Source organism: Ornithodoros turicata, chromosome 1, assembly GCF_037126465.1.
Source record: "Ornithodoros turicata isolate Travis chromosome 1, ASM3712646v1, whole genome shotgun sequence".
Classification (NCBI taxonomy): domain Eukaryota; kingdom Metazoa; phylum Arthropoda; class Arachnida; order Ixodida; family Argasidae; genus Ornithodoros; species Ornithodoros turicata.
This window is the reverse complement of record NC_088201.1, coordinates 200,606,398-200,624,350: the sequence shown is the minus strand read 5'-3', so window position 1 is coordinate 200,624,350 and position 17,953 is coordinate 200,606,398. Positions and strand designations below refer to the sequence as shown.

The following is a 17,953-nucleotide window of genomic DNA, read 5'->3' as shown; positions in this document are numbered from 1 at the left end:
CGGTTCATACTGGTTTTAACCGGTTCTGCTTCTGGTGGGCATATTCATTCCCAGAAAAAAAAATGTTGCAAAATGTAAGCCCGTTTATTCCGCATACATGGCATTTTATATTAATAGGCAGCTGAGAAATTGGTAGCTCCAGGTTCCTGTAGGTGACTGTCTGTTCAAATACGCTTTCTCCTGTCTTGAAGCGCATGATACAGACGGAAATGTTTGTCGTGATGTCATACGTAAAGTACTTTCTTGCTGGATTGGTGCGATCGCGTCCCATCCGAATGCCTGTTGCTGCTTCCTAGCCAGCAAGCACCACGGCACGAGTACGACGCAAATCGAACACTCGCAAACACGCTCGGCGACTCCGTTTTTTTTTTCTTCGTGTCCTGTCCACAAAGGGGGCGCCACTTCGCACGCGCATGCCCTCGCGGATACCTAAATGTATTCAACTTCGAAATTAAAACGAACACTACGGCACATTGGTAGAGTCACAACCGGTTCGCACCAAAATAGCGTTTTTTTTTGCGGTTTTCGGTTCTGGTTTTCGGTTCGCTCCGACACCCTGCATACACCTAGTGATTGATCGTTGCTGTAGTGTATTACTCGTGCATTTTCCACTCCATTCGAGCCTCTAGGCAGCTAGCCTTCAGCGTTTGCTCCGTCCATTTTTCCCCTTTGTTAAGATGAGTAACATCAAGCAGGTTTGCATCTGCTCAGTGGTGTTCGCTCTATACTTTCATTTTCTTTTTCTTTTGAGCCCGTTTCCCATCTACAAGATGGCGCCTGCCCCAGGGAAAAAGCTACATTTCTGTAGCTTAAGAACACCTGGGGTCCGCGATATCACATGGCAGTGATTACGAGAAACACATGTTTTACAGCAATATGGTATATCAAAGAGTACAAAAAGGAAAAGCACTTTTTCACACTGAGCTTGAATAACACCATAAATAGGATTCACATGTAGAAACGTATGGAAGCGCTGACCTGAAACACTAACAGTAATAACGTGCATTGCCCAGTACATGTGTAACCGTTTCTTAGTCATCCTATTGAACTCGGGGCTTTCGAAAAGGTGTATGTGCTTGTTTAGTAACGTGAGAAGCTGGTATCGAAGCATGCAAGACCCGTATGCCATTCTACAACGTGGAATTTTCCACCCTTCCGTAGCGCGAGTTTGAAAGGCTCATTCGATCCTTTCAAGTTGTGATAACGATTGCAATGTGTTAGTGAAATGAGAATCAGGGAGCTCTACAAAGGGGGGGGGGGGGAGCGTAAGTAGTCTGAATTCATACAGGGTAGTAACGGGCACAATGTTGAGGTTTCTAAATAAAGGTTGTGCGTGTGTGTGAGGAAACATGTGTTTCAGACAGCACGAACAGCTTTTTCTTGGATTACGTGCAACTTGTTCGAATTCGATTTGGTTGTTGTGCCCCATACCAGCTGGCCGTAGCACAGGTGGGAAAAGAATAGGGCATTGTAAAGAGCTAGCCTAATTTACGTTGGTAGTATTTGCTTGCATTTCCATAATGTGCCGGATGTCCGTGATAATTTCGTTGCCAGGTAGTCAACATGCGCGTTCCAGGCCATGTCACAAGGAAAATACACACCTAGTATCTTGATCTCGCTTACAAGCCCAATGGTAGAGCATCCTACATGTAGGGGAACATTAACTTTTAAGGTTTTATTCATTGGCCTGTACAGCACAGCTTTAGCACTACTGATGTGGAGGTAATTATTTTGAGCCCAGTCAAATAGGATGGCGAGTGTTCTGTTAGCGTTCCGAATCACGTCATTTTCGTTTCTTCCAGAAAAAAGGAGGCTTACATCGTCAGCGTAGATGACAACGTGTGCGTCCGTACTAATCCTTGCGACATCGTTTATATATATGTTAAACAATAAGGGTCCAAGTCTACTTCCCTGGAGCACGCCGTGGGATATCTTAAGCCGCGAGGATACGTACTCACCAATACTGACCGACTGTAGTCGATGCCCAAAGTATGACCTTATGAGCTGAAGTGGAGTTCCATGTATGCCGTAACGGTATAGCTTTTGAAATAGTACTTCATGATTAAACAATCAAATGCTTTACTAAAATCTACGTATACACCAAGTGTCAGGGTTTTATTTTCAAGGTTATTTAAGATAATTTCTTTTTGCTTGAGTAATGCCAGCTCCGTGGAACCCATATTGCGAGTAAGATATTACTGAGAATTTTGTCATAAAGTTATCTGTTTGCAAGAAAATGACCTTCTCAAATATTTTCGAAAATGTGGGCAGTAAAGACATTGGTCGGTAATTGCTTAAGAGGCCATACCAGTCGGGGAGCAACTCCGATTCACGATTTTCCCGATTCCAGATGGCGCCACGCTCGCCGTCCTTATCACGCCGTTCGCCTCCGACTCCCGAAATAATCCCCATTGCGCATGGTTGACCTCGCGAGTTTAAGGCGGCCCGCGCCCTCTGCGTTGTTTGTCGAGTGGTAAAGTGTCGGACTTTGCCACGAAACGTGGCATGGCAAAAAGTTCGATTCGAGACATTCACGTCTTTTTGCTTGCCTCCTATTGCTACATGAGAACTTTACTTTTATTTCTTTGTTCTTATATATTTATGCTACAATTATTGTGTTCACAAGTCACCAACGCCTGTACTGACTGATTATCGAATGTTTAGTTGCTCTTCGTATTGTTTTACTAGTGCGTACTTACTGTATGCCGAGTTGCCGACGTACAAGTGTGATCGGATAGTACGGATGCCGGTATCTCGGAGGCTCTCAGTTGGATCTACCAGCGGTTATAAATTAGGCTATAAACATTCCCTACACACAGCGCTTACAATCTGGAGAATCTAGTGCTCGAAACGGTATTCCTTTTTTTTTTTTTTGCACTCGCTTACATAATAATAATAATAATAATAATTTTACTCAAGAAAGCAAACTAGAAATATAATAAAACAGGCCCGTCTAAGCCGAAAGGCTTGTGGCACTCGCCCTGAAGCAGCCAGCGGCATACAGTTTGACAGTATATGAACATATAAAGGTACTACATCCTATGATAAAGTTGCCGTAGCACTTTTTTGTTTGTATTTCGATTCCAAAGAAAAACTGTCGAAGGGGAGCTCATTAAAGTTACGAGGTACATAGCATTGCCTGCGACAAAGTCCATATTTTGTGTGTGAGAAATGCACAACAAAGTTAACCCGCCTGCGTCTAGAAGGGCAGCATTCGCTAACCGGGGTCCTATATGAGGGGTCCCAAAAATGTGTTTATAACAAATCAAATACAGTGAACCCTCGTTATTATGATCATGGTCGTTCCCGAAAACTTTGGTCATAATGCGGTGCTGTCATATTAACGGGGGGATTTGGAGAGGTTTCGTTGCATTGTTCCCAAGAAGTATGGTCGTAAAGCGCGTATGTCAGATTATCGGGGGTCCTATTAACGAGGGTTCACTGTATCTGAATTCATTTACAAGGCGTTGGTGTAAAAGACTTTTCAAGATTTCCGTCGTAGAACAGACTTCTTATTATTACCCGAAAACTTCAGTAACATATTTGAAAGGCTCCTTTCCTCCATGTTCTCCCTTCTTTTTCTTTTACCTTACACCCGCTACCGTGTACCTTAAAACCGTACAAAGGAGGTGAAGGGCGATGAAGGCTTCGGGTCGACACACGGAAACCAACCAAAAAGATATGGGAAGGTCGAGCGGCAAGGCCTAGCAGCGGGAGTCGCGATAAGTCGCGATATTCCCTACACAGTCTTTTTTTTCCTGAACGCCAAGAGGAACGATCCGACAAAAATAAAAGGGCACATTGGAGAAAAATAATAACTATGGTCACCTGACAACATAACAGGTTCTTGTTTGAGTGTGGCAAAAAAGTACAGTTCGGCATCCTTATTATGTGGGACAAGATAATATACGCATTCCTTTCTTTTTTAGAAGAATTTCTGAAGCGTAAATTTTACTCCAGATTTCGTTGTGTTGAATGCTGAGGTCTCAGTTAATTCAATCTAAACTTGAAAACGTGAAATTCGGTCGTGGAAAAGCTGAAGAACTGGACACTATGTGAGCCAAATTTATGCGTATTTTAGGAAAATCACTATTCTTGTAGGGCAACACAGATGCAATTACAAAATTTGGGTTTCCAGCGATGAATATGAGCGCTAGTTGCCAAATGAAGGAATGATCACGGAGAAGTCGTTTCATATAATCAAAGCTCGCCCGAGATGCCAGATTTTCTTCCCCGAAAAAAAATGTCCCCAGGCAGAACCGTCCCCAGGGAAAAATGTCCCCCGGAGAAATCGTCTCCGCAAGAACGAAAGCCGTTTGATCGAACGCGGGACATTTGGTCGAAAGTCATTTGATCGAAACGGCAGCGGTCGTTTGATTGATTTTTTTATTGCTTCGTTTGGAGCAGATGCATACTCTAAACAAGATTGAACTAAAGTTTTATATGGCTATTAATACAATATCTGTATTTTATACTATGGCGAAATTTCCTTCTCAGCATTCAGACTTCGAGTGCCTTTCGTGCACATATCACTATCCCATTTCGGATCCCAGCAATGAAAAGGGAGCCCAGAAGAAGCACAGACTATTGGCTGCTTCCAACTTGAAGGAATTTTCGTATGTGTCCTACAGCGACGGGGGATGCTTCCGCATTGTTCTGTTCAATTCAATTCAGTTTTATTCAATTTTATTTCCTTTTGGATGGGAGAGAGTAAAAAGCCAGAAGGCTGTACTGTTCGTGAATGTCCAATAAAACCTTTCTGCAAATGACCAGTGGTCTCCCCTATTTAGCTGGAAAAAAAAGCGAGAAACAAACAAAAAGGAAAGGACACTGATTGCCTCATGCTTCATATGTTCGAATCAAAAGTTACAGGAAAAGAGGTGCTAAGGACACGCTGCGAGCTTCGAACTCCCTTCGAAAAAACGTCTTTCGAACAGACGGCGTCGATCAACCGGCTTTCGACCGAACGGCTTGCGACCAAGCGGTCTTCGATCAAACGCCTTCTCCAAACAGCTTAGGATTTCGGAATAACTCCTTGAACTCCATCTTTATGTATAAATGTACAAGATAAAATGAAAGGAACTTGACGCGCGACGAGGTCTCGGAGCACGATTTCCCTCTGATAACGCTCTGATTATTACCCGGAAACTTCAGTACTATATTTTTAGACACTCCTTGGTTTTCACAGGGTACTTCACATTACACCAGACCTTTCGTTCAGCGTAGACACTGCTTCGGCGGAGAATCCCCAGTGCCCCGGAGCTTTCCTTATCTTCCTTAGAAGGCCTCCCTTTGTGCGCCGTGCAAAAACAGACGGGTACAGGTTTTGGGTCACCAACGTGCAACTAGTAAGGATTGTCCAAAGATGGAAAATCCAGGGAACCGGTCTCGAAAAATTGGCCGTATCTCAAAATAACGTGATCGAAGTCCCCGTTGAAAAATATATTACTGTAAATAAATGTTATCTGGCTGTTTCTGCGCGGAAAATGCCAAAGCCCACTTAGACTAACCTGAACATGAAAATGCAAACACCGAACGTTTATTAACCTTATAATCAAATAACTAACGTGCTGTTCCGTCGCGTCCGTTTCATTTATCTCCTATTTCTTAATTTAATTTATTTATTTATGTATTTCCGGAACAGCAAGCCGACGTCCCGTTTGGCTAACCTTTAGCCTCTTTTTTTTTTCGTCTAATAAATATATCCCTCCTCCCTCGTCGCTGTCGTTGGTTGTCGTTGGTTTTCCTTGCTTCGCGAACGTGAATTTGGGTTCCGGAAAAGACTGTTGCTCATTGCGTGGGCGGAAATAATTGTGCAGCGGCCGCTTGATCGATTTTTCACGTGGAGCGTTTATGAAAAAAAAATAATAAAGATAAAAATAAAAATAAATCGATCAATAAAAATCAACGTTACGAACATTACAGGGCAGTCCTGTTGAACGTTACTGGAATGTTTATGAAGTCGGCCTTGCACTAACCGTAAATACGAGAGATTCCCGTTAGCCTTATGAGACGGTTGACTGAGTAAGCACAAACCCGAAACGGCAAAATCGACCAAATTGACGTTTCATGTCAAGCTAATAAACTCATCTCACTTCTCAATAAGCGCACCGAAAAAAGAAGAGGTTTATTGGTCTCGGTGGTCTCTTACACGGGCCGCGACTATGCTGGCTCGTCTACCCAACGTCCCCCCCCCCCCCCCCGACAATGCTGACTGATGATAATCCCTTTACGAGCAGCTAAGTAAGCTTTTGTTCTGGTCTCCAAGGTCATGCCCTAAGTCCGCTGTCCATGAAAGTAAAGAGGAGAGAGGGAGCACTACAGTGCGCGTGCGCGCCGCATGGTCGGCGGATATGTACGGTCAAAATGTTCCGCGCGGTTTTTCGTGTGTATAACGTCGTAATCAGGACAGAGCGATAACTGCAAAGTTCAAGCAGAAACAATCAGCTGTGATCCGTACACAGGCTGCCACACTGCCAAAGTGGCATCTATGTGGTATTTATTTGTCGTATTTATGTGATATTTAGTGGTATTTATTTATTTCGACATACTGCTGGTCCGAAGGGACTGTTACAGGTAAGAGCAAGATACATCGCACAAAACATCATACATCAAGCAAAATACATCCTAGGCAATGATCAATACAGAAATAAACACGTGAGCCTCAAACAGCTAATAGTGATATGAGGTCCTACAACATCCTCTTAACTAATAAATTGGGAACTGATTTACACACCATATAACAATCGTCTCATATAACAGGTTAATTACTTGAGGGCAGCTGCGAACGTATCGACATTTTGGGTGTTAGTAGTATCGGAGCTAAGGTTGTTCCACTTGAATGCCCTTCTAGGGAAGAATGGATATTTGAAGGTTTAATCATTAAAGAAAAATTGTTTAAAGTATAAGGGATGATTGCCTCGCAGTTGTCTTGTATGGAGCAGTGCGAGGTACCTTCATTTGTCAATCGTAAATGAGTCAACAGAAATACTTGTATTTAATGCTACTAGTAATGCTAGTAAATACTAATCACCAGAAATATTTGAATCGATTTAGTGGTCGCTATCGGAGTGTGTGGTAAGGTGAGCTGCTGCATATAACTCGTCGAGTGAATCAGTACGACGATGTCTATGAAAAATGAAATGCGAAGCTTTTCTCTGGATATCTTGAAGTTTTGATGTGAGCTGTTTACTATAGGGGTCTCCTATTATGTCAGCGTAATCCAAAATTGACCGGACTAAAGAGAGATACGCTAGAAGTCGGACAACGCAAGTAGTGCGCTTAGGTGGACGACGAAGTAAATTGAGCTTTTTCAGGGCTTTGGAGTCAATGAGGTCAACGTGTTTATTTCAACGCAAGTCTGAGCAACCCTAAGTACTCAAACACTCTGGAGAGTTTGTTATCGTCTACACTGTTAGTAAAACTGACAGGAGAACGGCGGCGAGTTACTGTCATCACGACTGATTTGTCAACGTTGAGAACCATCTGCCAGGTTTCACACCAGGACTGAATTTTGTTTAGGGAGCCGTTTATTTTTTTGACAATTGTCAGTAGAATCAATATTTGCTTATAGGAAACAGTCATCAGCAAATAGACGTACTGTTACGGGAATATCATTAAATGGATTATTAATAAATATAATATAGCAATGGGCCAGGCACAGGGCCCTGTGGCACACCTAATTTCACTTGAAGGAAAGACGATTTAGCATTGCCGGCCTCAAGGAACTGTGAGCCCTGGTACATGTAATCCTGAAATCAATTGCATATGATGGGATGCTCAATTATGGCTCTGATCTTGATCATGAGCTTTTCATGTGCAACCTTGTGCAACCAGGCCTTGAGAAGGTTAAAAAAGATTCTCAATCTGATTATTGTGGTTGGTGGCAAGCGATAACTCATGAGATGTTTCTGCAAGCTGGGTGAGTGTCGAAAGGACGGAACGAAAACGATGGTGGCATAGTGTAAAAAATTATTGGTTTCAAGGTGATCCCTGATGTGCTTTGATAAAATATGCTCAACTAGCTTGGAACACGTACTCAGGAGGGAAATTGATCGGTAGTTAGTGACTAACGTATGGTCATCCACTTTGTGGACTGGAACAACCTTGGTTGTTTTCTATGTTTTTGGGACCTTGCCTGCGACTGCTTGAAAATCAGAAGCAGATATTTTGCGCACCATTGAGCATGACGATACAGGAAAACGAGGCCCGGGGTGGCTTCTTCAGGTCAAGTGGCAAAAGCTAATTTAGGATACCCTGTTCTGAGAGTTCTGCAGCAGGCACAGCGGGCACTCCATGACACTCGGGAGGGATTGTCCAAAGGAAAGACGTGCTTCCAATAGCCATTCACGTGACTGGCAATGGCTGATGCGTCACAAACTACGCCGTGGGAAGGTTTTAATTTAGTAAGTGAAGACATACTAGGAGAGAAAGTAACGCCAGAAACAGCTTGATGCTGAGCGCAAGAATTGCGAAAGTGTAACATTGTAGAAGGTGTCAGTCATTGGCAGATTTAACGTTGATCTTTAGTTCGAGATTGAGCACCCGCATTCTATCAATAACGCCGTGCGATCCAAGACGGCGGGAGCCGCGAACCATGACCGATTTGTGCAACCGAGCGGTTCTGCGTTTAATGTGTATAATGCCACGCCCTATACAGGGATTAGTTATGCGTTCGTCTAATAGTATGGCTAGGAACAAATTGAGCAATGCACTTAGTAAGTAATGGCGTAAAATCGTTCCACAGGACAACGAAAGAACAAGATTGACGCAGAAAGTGGTAAAAAAATATTGTGTAAGAACAGCTGAGAAGACCGAGGATACCCATGTTTCCCGCTTGAGTGGAGTCCAGAACACTTTTACTCGCGACACTTATAGTTCGCAGGGGCATAGTAGCAATGATAGTACAAAAAAGACTAAATGATCCGAAATGCCATCGCTTATTGAACGATCAACAACCTTATGCATGTTCCTCAGCCTCAAGAACACAAGGTCAATAATGCTGTTACAAGTACTGCTCACACGAGCACTCTGAGATACAACTTGTTCTAGGTTACGACAAAATGCTAAACTAGTCAGCAGATCAGATGTAGGGCAGCAAGGTATTGGATTTGACCAGTCGATTTGGGGGATGTTGAAATGGCCTTCCAGAACAACGTTCGCGTTGCAAGAAAATTTTTCTAAATAGTCGTATACTTTTCGAGGCAGGCATGACTAGAGTTCGAAGCCCTGTACATGGCTCCAAGTGGAACTTCCAAAGCGATATTATCTGTGCCGCTGGTTTGAGGAGTCTCAGTCTTGTCCTAGAGTGGCCAGTGACGTTATTTGCCGTTGACTACTCAGACATACATGTCCCAGCTAAATGTAAACATTGTTTTTAAAAATATATCTATCACTTTTTCCGAGAGGAAATCAATTGCAATATAGCATATGCTGAAGGGCACTCCCTAGGAGGGCATTAGCTGACTCCTAATGCAATGTCTTAATTAACTTTCAATAATAATTTTTTAATTATAAAAGCTACGAAATTGTTCCAATGAGAACATCTGATCTCTTCGGTCACCTGATACCAAAAATCCGTTTTGAGAACAGAAATCCGTTCGATAGATGGTTCGCAAAAAAATCATGAAGGAACACCATTTTTTCTTTTACAATTAAAAAGATAGAAAATTAATTACCGCTAATTAATTGACAAGGGGCGATGAAAAAAATATTTTCGGATAGACTACACAACTGCAAAGCACGTACAGTTGAACATGAAAGAACTGATGTTCTGAGGCTGGAACAACATAGAAGGGACAAATACATACAAAGCCTCAAATTGCCTAAGCAATTAACGATGAAAGATGAAAGTCACTGAAAAGGTTAGCCAGCTCTAGGACTCGAACCCACATCTTCTGACTTATCGGTCCAGGGCTCTACCAATTGAGCTAAGCTAACACACCTCCTCAGCGACTTCCAAGGGTGCGTTATCTGAAGGGACAAACCAACCACTCTCTCACTCGTCCCCCTTTCACTCTTTCATTTTTCTTACTCATACACACAATCATACGAGGGGATCGACGCAAGCGGCAGCTGTTGAACGTGACGGAACTGATGTTCTGCCCTGGACCGGTAATCGAGACGATGTGGGTTCGTGGGACCCTGGAAGTCGGTGAGGAGGCGTGTTAGCTTAGCGCAATTGGTAGACTCCTGGACCGGTAATTCGTAAGATGTGGGCTCGAGTCCTACACATGGCTAACCTTTTCAGTGACTTTCATTTTTCAACGTACAGTTGGTTCCATTTGTGTAGAGCACTCAGTTTTTCTTTAACCCCTGACCCTTTTTCGGCGGGACACCCTGTATATCTCCGCTATGTTGACGAGAGCACGCCGGCGGGCCGGTTGGCCCGTAACGAGAGTAAAAGCACAGGGGCTGTGAAGTGTACAGCGTTAAAGGGAGACAGTATTCAGTTCACTGTTTGGCTCTCGCTTATTTTGACGTACCCCACGACGCTGTGCCTCATAATGACTTTTGCTGGACGGAACAGGGCCTGATTGTGTGCTGTAGTGGAGGCAGTGACCGATTGGACAGATTGCGCGTTTTGGTGGACGGTGTGTACATGCGGATTGCTTCGCATGTCGATACCATTTGTAGTTGCAGTCCTTTGTCGCGCCCATTTTATTTATTTCTTATTTTTTAGTTACTTCGTTGATTCATTTCCAGAGGACAGGAAATGGGGTTATGAGCAAAGTGTTTCAAAGGAAGGTGGTGTTTAGTGATTATTTTCGCACATTGTTCAGCGTTTGCTGTGTGTTTCACGTTTTTGTGGGCCTTGTTGACAGCCGTTATCATTCTTGCCCGTGCGTGTCTTTTTGTTGTTGCTAGCACCCTGCTACACGTAGCCTATTCGTCTTTTTCCTTTGACGGTCACTGACATTTTTCATTTCTTCCGCAATGTGTGGCGCTGGCATGTTGACGAGAGTGCGGCCACGCCCTGATCACGATCCTGATAAACAAAATGACAGGGTGATGATTTCTGCATGGCATGATTTTAATGAGTCAAAGTGAAGTGCTAAAGTTAGTTCACGTTCGAGTTCATTTTTATCCCGACTGAGACGAATACGCAGGAGAGACATGACGAAGAAGAAACACAAAGGACAAAGACTGGCACTCACTTTAAAGAATAGCTTCCAAGTCTCCGTTCAACTTCTCGGTCAAGTCCGCTGTTCACCATTTTAATGCTCTGGTACAAAATAAATTCTGGACTTCTGCCGTAGTGTACAGCGAAATGCCGTTCCTGACATATGAGGGTTATGCCGTTTCAGCAACGGCAAGTCTCAACGGGTCTTTGTCATGCCAAACGAAGGCGTTGTGCAAGGACGACGTCTTTCGCATCCAACCTCACCAACAGCTGCGAAACCCCCTGCCATGGTAATCTTTATGGAGCACACAGTTGATTTTAGCCTCCGAGAATGGGCAGTTTTCGCCGCACTGCTACAGAGCACGAAGCTCGTTCGCACCGTTAGTGTACGAAGCAGGACACAGCACATTGTGGTGTCATGGGTAATAAACAAGGTGCCAGCGCCGTAAACGGAATATTACACTACTGTGGAGGTCTAAGTCTAGGTCGACTTCTAGTGGCTCCCCTGACTCCCCGTTAATGCACAACTGACATTATGCCACCATCTATGATTGGAGTTGATCCCACACTCGATTTCCGGATGCGGTGGAAGACCTCTCGTCATGACTCAGCGTTAATTCATCGGATGCTACTCAAAGTGGTTTTTACCGCTCAGTGCTGTCACGACCTGGTGAAAGTTAATTTTATACTAGATGCCGTCATTTCCGCGACCAGGAGTATCTGGACCACGCCCTTCTCCATCACTCGCTATCAACCTTTCATTACCACCCTTTCAGTGTTTCTCTATCTACTGGACTGTCGCGCTCTCAGTATGTCAAAATTGGTTGGTCCAGGGCAAAATCGAGTCCACCCAACGCTGTGCCCTAAAAGCACTTCCGAGCTTTTCGGACACCTACGACCCATTATTCCATTTCACCACGTTACCGTCAGCAGTAGGGTAGAGTATCGCTACTCGTGACAAAATTCCCCGAACATTCTCATTAAAATAAAGTTGTTTTACGAAGTGAATTCATCGCCTGTCCAGTTAATTGCCTTCTTTGTACTTGACACCTCATACCCACTCACTGACTCCCAGCACTGGTTAATTGGCTACAATAACGGCCGGATACATTATTACGTGCGGAGAAAGGCTGAAATTTAAACATTGAGTATGCCAATGGACGGAACAAGTGGTCACGCGGTGGCCAGTGTGGGCGAGACGTGTGTCCACTTAGTACTGTGTATTTTGCCTCCGCTACACCTTATGCGCTTGGAATTCACTTTTGAGTGTTTCCGCAGAAAAGCCCTTGCTATGGAGGACGGACATCACTGCCACTCAACAAGTGTATCATACGAGATGCCTTCATTTGCTTTCTTCTACAAGTTCAACGCCACACAATACTGCAGAGCTGTTTCCAGACAAGGCGACGAATTCTACGAGGTGAGCCGAATAAATCTGCCGGGCGGTTACTCCAGACAATGCTTTGTGTAGTTTAATATTTCACATATTGAGAATGCACGCCACTATCTACAGTAATACCAATGTTTCATTTTATTCTCTATAGAATTTTTATAGAAAAGATATGAAAGCGGCACAGATGTCGTTTTTGCATTCATTTCTATAATCAAACTCAACTCGTTTTTGCATTTTAGTTATACGGCCAGGCGGACATCGTCTCGAACGAACTACCTAGTACGTAACCTGGTACCTGGTACGTAACTGCAAAATGACTAATTACCTAAAATTCACTAATTAACTCTTCAATTAGGAGATTTGTCGGGACAGCGAGATAGCAGAACGGGAGACAATGCTTGCTGAAAGCCATTTCACGTTTTAGAAAAGCCTGAAACGCGCACGTGCGTTAAAATATTATTCGTAGAATTTTTAACCGAAACAACGCCGACCAGGAAAGCAGTGGACACAGCGCTCATTCCGCGTCAGAGGGCCATATAATTTGGAACGATGGAGCGACTCAGCGACTCAGCGTTAGTGCCTTTATCCTTTATCCGATGGAAATGATTGGAGTCGGTGCCGATCTGCGGGCCAGGTCAACCATTTTCAGGCTCAGATAAGCCTCCGTCGGCGTAGAATGATGCTCTCTTGAGGCGCGCTTTTTCGGCTTCGGTTCATTTTCGCACCGAAATTGAGCGATGGATACTTGACGGCACACACTCTTTTCTGGTTCTTAAAAAGATAGAAGAGCCTTCGATAACGATTATCTCCCGTTTTCCGTTTTTACCCGAAATTCCCTGATTAAAGAATTGATGAATGAATTTTAGGTAATTAGTCATTTTGCAGTTACGCAGTTTTTCGAGCGGATGTCTGCCTGGCCGTATAACTCAATTGCGAAAACGGCATCTGTGCTGCTTAATAAACACATTGTACATGATGATAAATAGCGGTAAAACGATTAATTTCTACCGAATAGTTTTCGTGCAAAAAAATTGAAAAAAGCCGGCCCTGAATTCGAGTGTTTCAGTTTTGCCGTGTTTGTACGCTTATATCTCTCGAGCTTTAAAATATATTGTAGCGCATTTTTTTAATGCTTGAGTATGCTTCCAGGCCAGCAGTGCGACCGCAAATTTTGACTCGGAAGTGCAAAACTGTCCGCTATAAAAAATGGCGAACATGCTCTCTCTCGCAGTTTCGTTCCAACTTCGACGCGTGATTTCCCTGGCTGCAGATGTCCCTTCTTGATTGTATCACTTCAATTAGCTTTTAATGCTCTTCCATCTGATATATCTATCGTCTGTATACCTCTTACAAGTATGTGCTGAAACAGCCAAATGTTTAGGCATAGTTCGAAAAACAAGGATTTTGCGCGTCCGTTTCTCAGAAAGGCCATTTTTGATTCCATTCATAGTTTGGCAGGACACCGCTCGGTGTTAGAGCTTTCATCTTACGTAAAAAAAATCTGCTTAAAACGTCGTACACTGGCGATTAGCTCGTCCAAACGCTGCCCTACTCTGCATAAATACGTGTCGGAGCACGACTGGCGGTACCGCGGCATGGCGCGCCTCCTGTCGCTGCGTTCCTTGTTTTTGCAAAGCTGTCTGGCGTTAGCCTCACCTGAGCTATTCGGCGGAAAACTTTTGACGTCCTGCTCAAGAAAGAATGCATGCCTGAGAGTTCGTTACTTCCCACAAAGCATCTGAATGAAATCCTACGTTGCCGTAAAGCCGTATTTCCACGACTAAATGGTCAGCAAAGGTAAAACCTCACTCTTGCAAGCTGCGTACACGGTGATACTCATACTGTACAAGTAAATAAATATAGAGTTAGGAGTTGCTTTTTCCAGGTTTCCCGCAAGTCCCTACGAAGCTTGCTTTACTTCACTTTACGATATTTTTGAATTATGCAGAAAGCTTTCAACACAGAACGCGCGTTCTGTGTTGAAGTTGCAGAGGCACATTTCCTCGCACAGCTAAGGAAGTGTGTGTGTGTGTGTGGGGGGGGGGGGGGTCCTCACATCTATCATAATTGCATTAGAGACGTTCAGAGCAAAGCTATACTGGGGAAAAAACTAATCCACCTTCCAAGACGCTCATAATCCACTTAGATTTTGTTGAAAACTGTACAGTAGCTATGCAAAATACAAGCGCGCCACTGGGGAAAAACCTATTTTCATATTCACATATGTGGTAACAGCTGGCATGGAAACCCACAGTTTAGGTGTGGTGAGCGAAGATTTATCGCCATTCAGCCCACTCCCTGTCAGCTTCCATCACTACTGAAGAGTGGCTTGACGAGAATGTTCCTCATGCAGCTAATGACTTATGTGTCAGATGGAGCGGCGAACCATTTTAAAATACGGCATAGACTGCCACGACACCTAAATTGCGTTCAGCCGGGCAAGGTGTCATCCTAGGGTGACAAGGCATGATGATGTGTTTGCCAAAACACCTAAAGCGCGTCCATTGACTCAATGTACCCGCTCAGAACGTGGTTTCTTTTAAAATGCGAAAGAAAAGGGAATAGGTAAATGTATACCGCATCAAAGTGACATACGAGGTTCGCATGCGTGACAGAGCAAGACATCGAAAAGTGGAGGACAAGAAACATTCCCAGCTCGTAGCGTGGACACTGAATGCAGAAAAGTGGCTTTCTCATGGAAACCGAGTGAAATCATTTGTCGCTGTCATTGCAAAATGCTGCTACCGCTTTCGCGGTCTTGTAAATATATCGACATAAACTACCACTTTTATTACCCAAAGTTGTCCCTTTTCTTGTACGACATCGACAGAAGGCTCGCGATCAGGCAGCCGCGGGCTCCGACACGTACGCACGCAGTGTAGGGGCTGTTACCAGCTCCCGTGGCTCAGTGGTTAGCGTGCTGGCCATGTCACGTCGAGACTGGGTGGTACCCGGTTTCGAATCCCGGTGCCGGATGTGCTGTCTGGTGTTTTTCCTGGGTTTTCCTCAGACGCTTTCAGGCATATGTGGGCACAGTTCCCTTAGAAGTCGGCCCAGGACGCACATTCCCCCAGGGTGTCAGTCGTGACGTTGCCCACCCATGGGAGGCCGACAACGGCGAGCCCTTTCACCATCACCACCACCACCGTAGGGGCCGCGTTTTCAAGTGCTAATCGCCAGTGTACGCCTTTTGAAGCGGATTTTTCTTTACCTCAGATGAAAGGTATAAGAGTGGGCCATGTACGACATAATATATACGAAATCAAAAGGGGCCTTTTTTTCTGAAACGAACGCGCAAAATACTCGTTTTTACGAAACATGCCCAAAACATTTCCCTGTTTCAGCAGATACCTGTAGGAGGTATGCGCACGATCGATATGGCAGATGAAAGAGCATTAAAAGCGAGTGAAATGATATCAAGTATGGTGTCGAGGGACATCTACATCCAGAGAAATCAAACGCCCGGGTTAGAATAAAACTGCGCGAGAGAGCATGTACGTCATTTTTATACTAGACAGCGCTGCACCTGAGTGCCAAAATTGGCATTCCGACTGCTGGCCTGTAGGCATATTAAAGCACAAAAAAAGTTGACTACAATATATTGTCAAGCTCGGGAGATATACGCGTGAAAACACGGCAAAACTGAAACACTCGAATTTTCTCGATTGTTTTGCACAAAAAGTGTTCGGTAGAAATTATTCATTTTACCGCTGTTGGTCATCATGTACGATGAGCTTCTAGATATATAAAAATATGTAAATCTAAGAAGTGACCTCCCTGCTTGAACTGACGTGAAACCGGCCTATAGTGCCCTAACAAAACTAACTATAATAAATAATAAAGATACCTCTAGTAAAGCGTGGCCGTTTGTGATTTTCAGGCACCGGTTACATCCAACTGTAAGATGTGTAGAGACAAGGCAGGTGACTACGTGGACATCGATGGTCCAGAATTTTGTCTGCCAGGTGACTTATTCAAGGTAAATTGCTTGCAAAAAGTAAACCCACGGTGAAACGTGAAGACGGATACACCTGAACCAAACTAATTATAACATGTAGTTACCTGGCTATCGCGCCCTAAGTATGACATGCAGAGAACTGCGAGATTTCTCGCATGATGCATGGACGGTGAACCCATGTGCAGAGCAGAATGGGTTCCTCCAGTCAGCTTTTGCTGGTAATAACGAGTGCCAGTAGATCACTGCTAACTTTGCCCCTCACTTACCGTGCCTCCCGGAACCAACGAGAGAGAGGATGATTCAGAATCTCACCTGCAGATAGGGTGCGGTTGACAAGGAATGCAGTTCACCACATAGCACACTCCTAGCCAACTATCACCTCGAGTGACGTCGCTCTTTCCCTTGATTTTCTGAAAACGGTGGTCGTACGCCCTTTTTCTTGCAAATATGGACTGGATAATATCACAAAAAGGACATGCGCTCCCGTTTTTAGCCAATGTGTGGGAGGACGATACCATTCATGATGACGTTTGACTCCCTATTCATCACCTTGAAAATAAAGTTGTTGTTGAAATCACAATCGTTCAATGGGTGGCATAGTATGAAAGTTTCTTCTTGTTGAATAAAAAAGGTCGGTTACCTTGACAGCAATGTAAAGGAAACAGAAGTCATGAGTGGGGGCGTTAGTCACTGGTACGTGAACGAAACCATAATTAACGCTTCCCTTCTTCCTTGTTCTTACTCATAAAGTGCACCAATGCGAAGCGAGACCAATAGTATACAGTGACTGCGAGTATCAAGACATACGCAAGGCTCTTGAACTTTATTAAATTAGCACCCCCCAGAGTAATAAGCATCCTCCACTGAGTCACCACGCTAATTGGGGAGCATCTAACATCTAACTCGTGTACCAGCCTCTTGCATGTTTCCGGATATTTGTGGTCATAAAAAAAACAAATAGGGTGGAGAGAAACAATTGATTTTAAAATCAACAAAGGGAGGATCATGCACATCTGGACAAAAAGTGCGGCCGGAATAGGTGAGTAATAGAGGAAGCGAAAATGTCATGTGTCATTTACATTTCAAAATGTGACGTCGTTTCCATTGACGGACGCTTAATTGGAGAGAACATCGCCGGTGGAAATATACCACAGCATAATTTGAAATTGCACACCCAGGTGGCGTTAGCATCGGCTCCTGTGCACCTTTCGTACACTTGGTGCTGTTGTGTAAGGCGGGTTTGCCTTGCTGTTGTGCTGCACCTGCGTGTGTTTTAGGAGTTCGTAGTAACACAGATTCTTGTCGTAACTACAAGGCACGGCATGAAAGGTACGTCAACTACTGGAACGTAAAATTTGAACACTGTTGTCGGAGTTACGCGCCACTTTGGTGCGCGCACAGACTGACGCGCCACATTCAAGTAAACGCCGGTTATAAATGACCCAACGTAACTCGCCCCTTCTCCCTATCGAAATGACCC

General features: G+C 44.2%; 1 protein-coding gene across 1 annotated transcript in view; it reads left to right on the top strand.

Moving 5' to 3' along the window:
• LOC135375358 (uncharacterized) overlaps positions 1 to 17,953 on the top strand; it is a 110,747-nt gene that overhangs the window by 70,907 nt on the left and 21,887 nt on the right. Inside the window, exons 8-9 of the mRNA XM_064608080.1 lie at positions 12,401 to 12,542; positions 16,396 to 16,494. Of these exons, the coding sequence (XP_064464150.1) occupies positions 12,401 to 12,542; positions 16,396 to 16,494 (241 nt within the window). The remainder of the gene's footprint in view (positions 1 to 12,400; positions 12,543 to 16,395; positions 16,495 to 17,953) is intronic.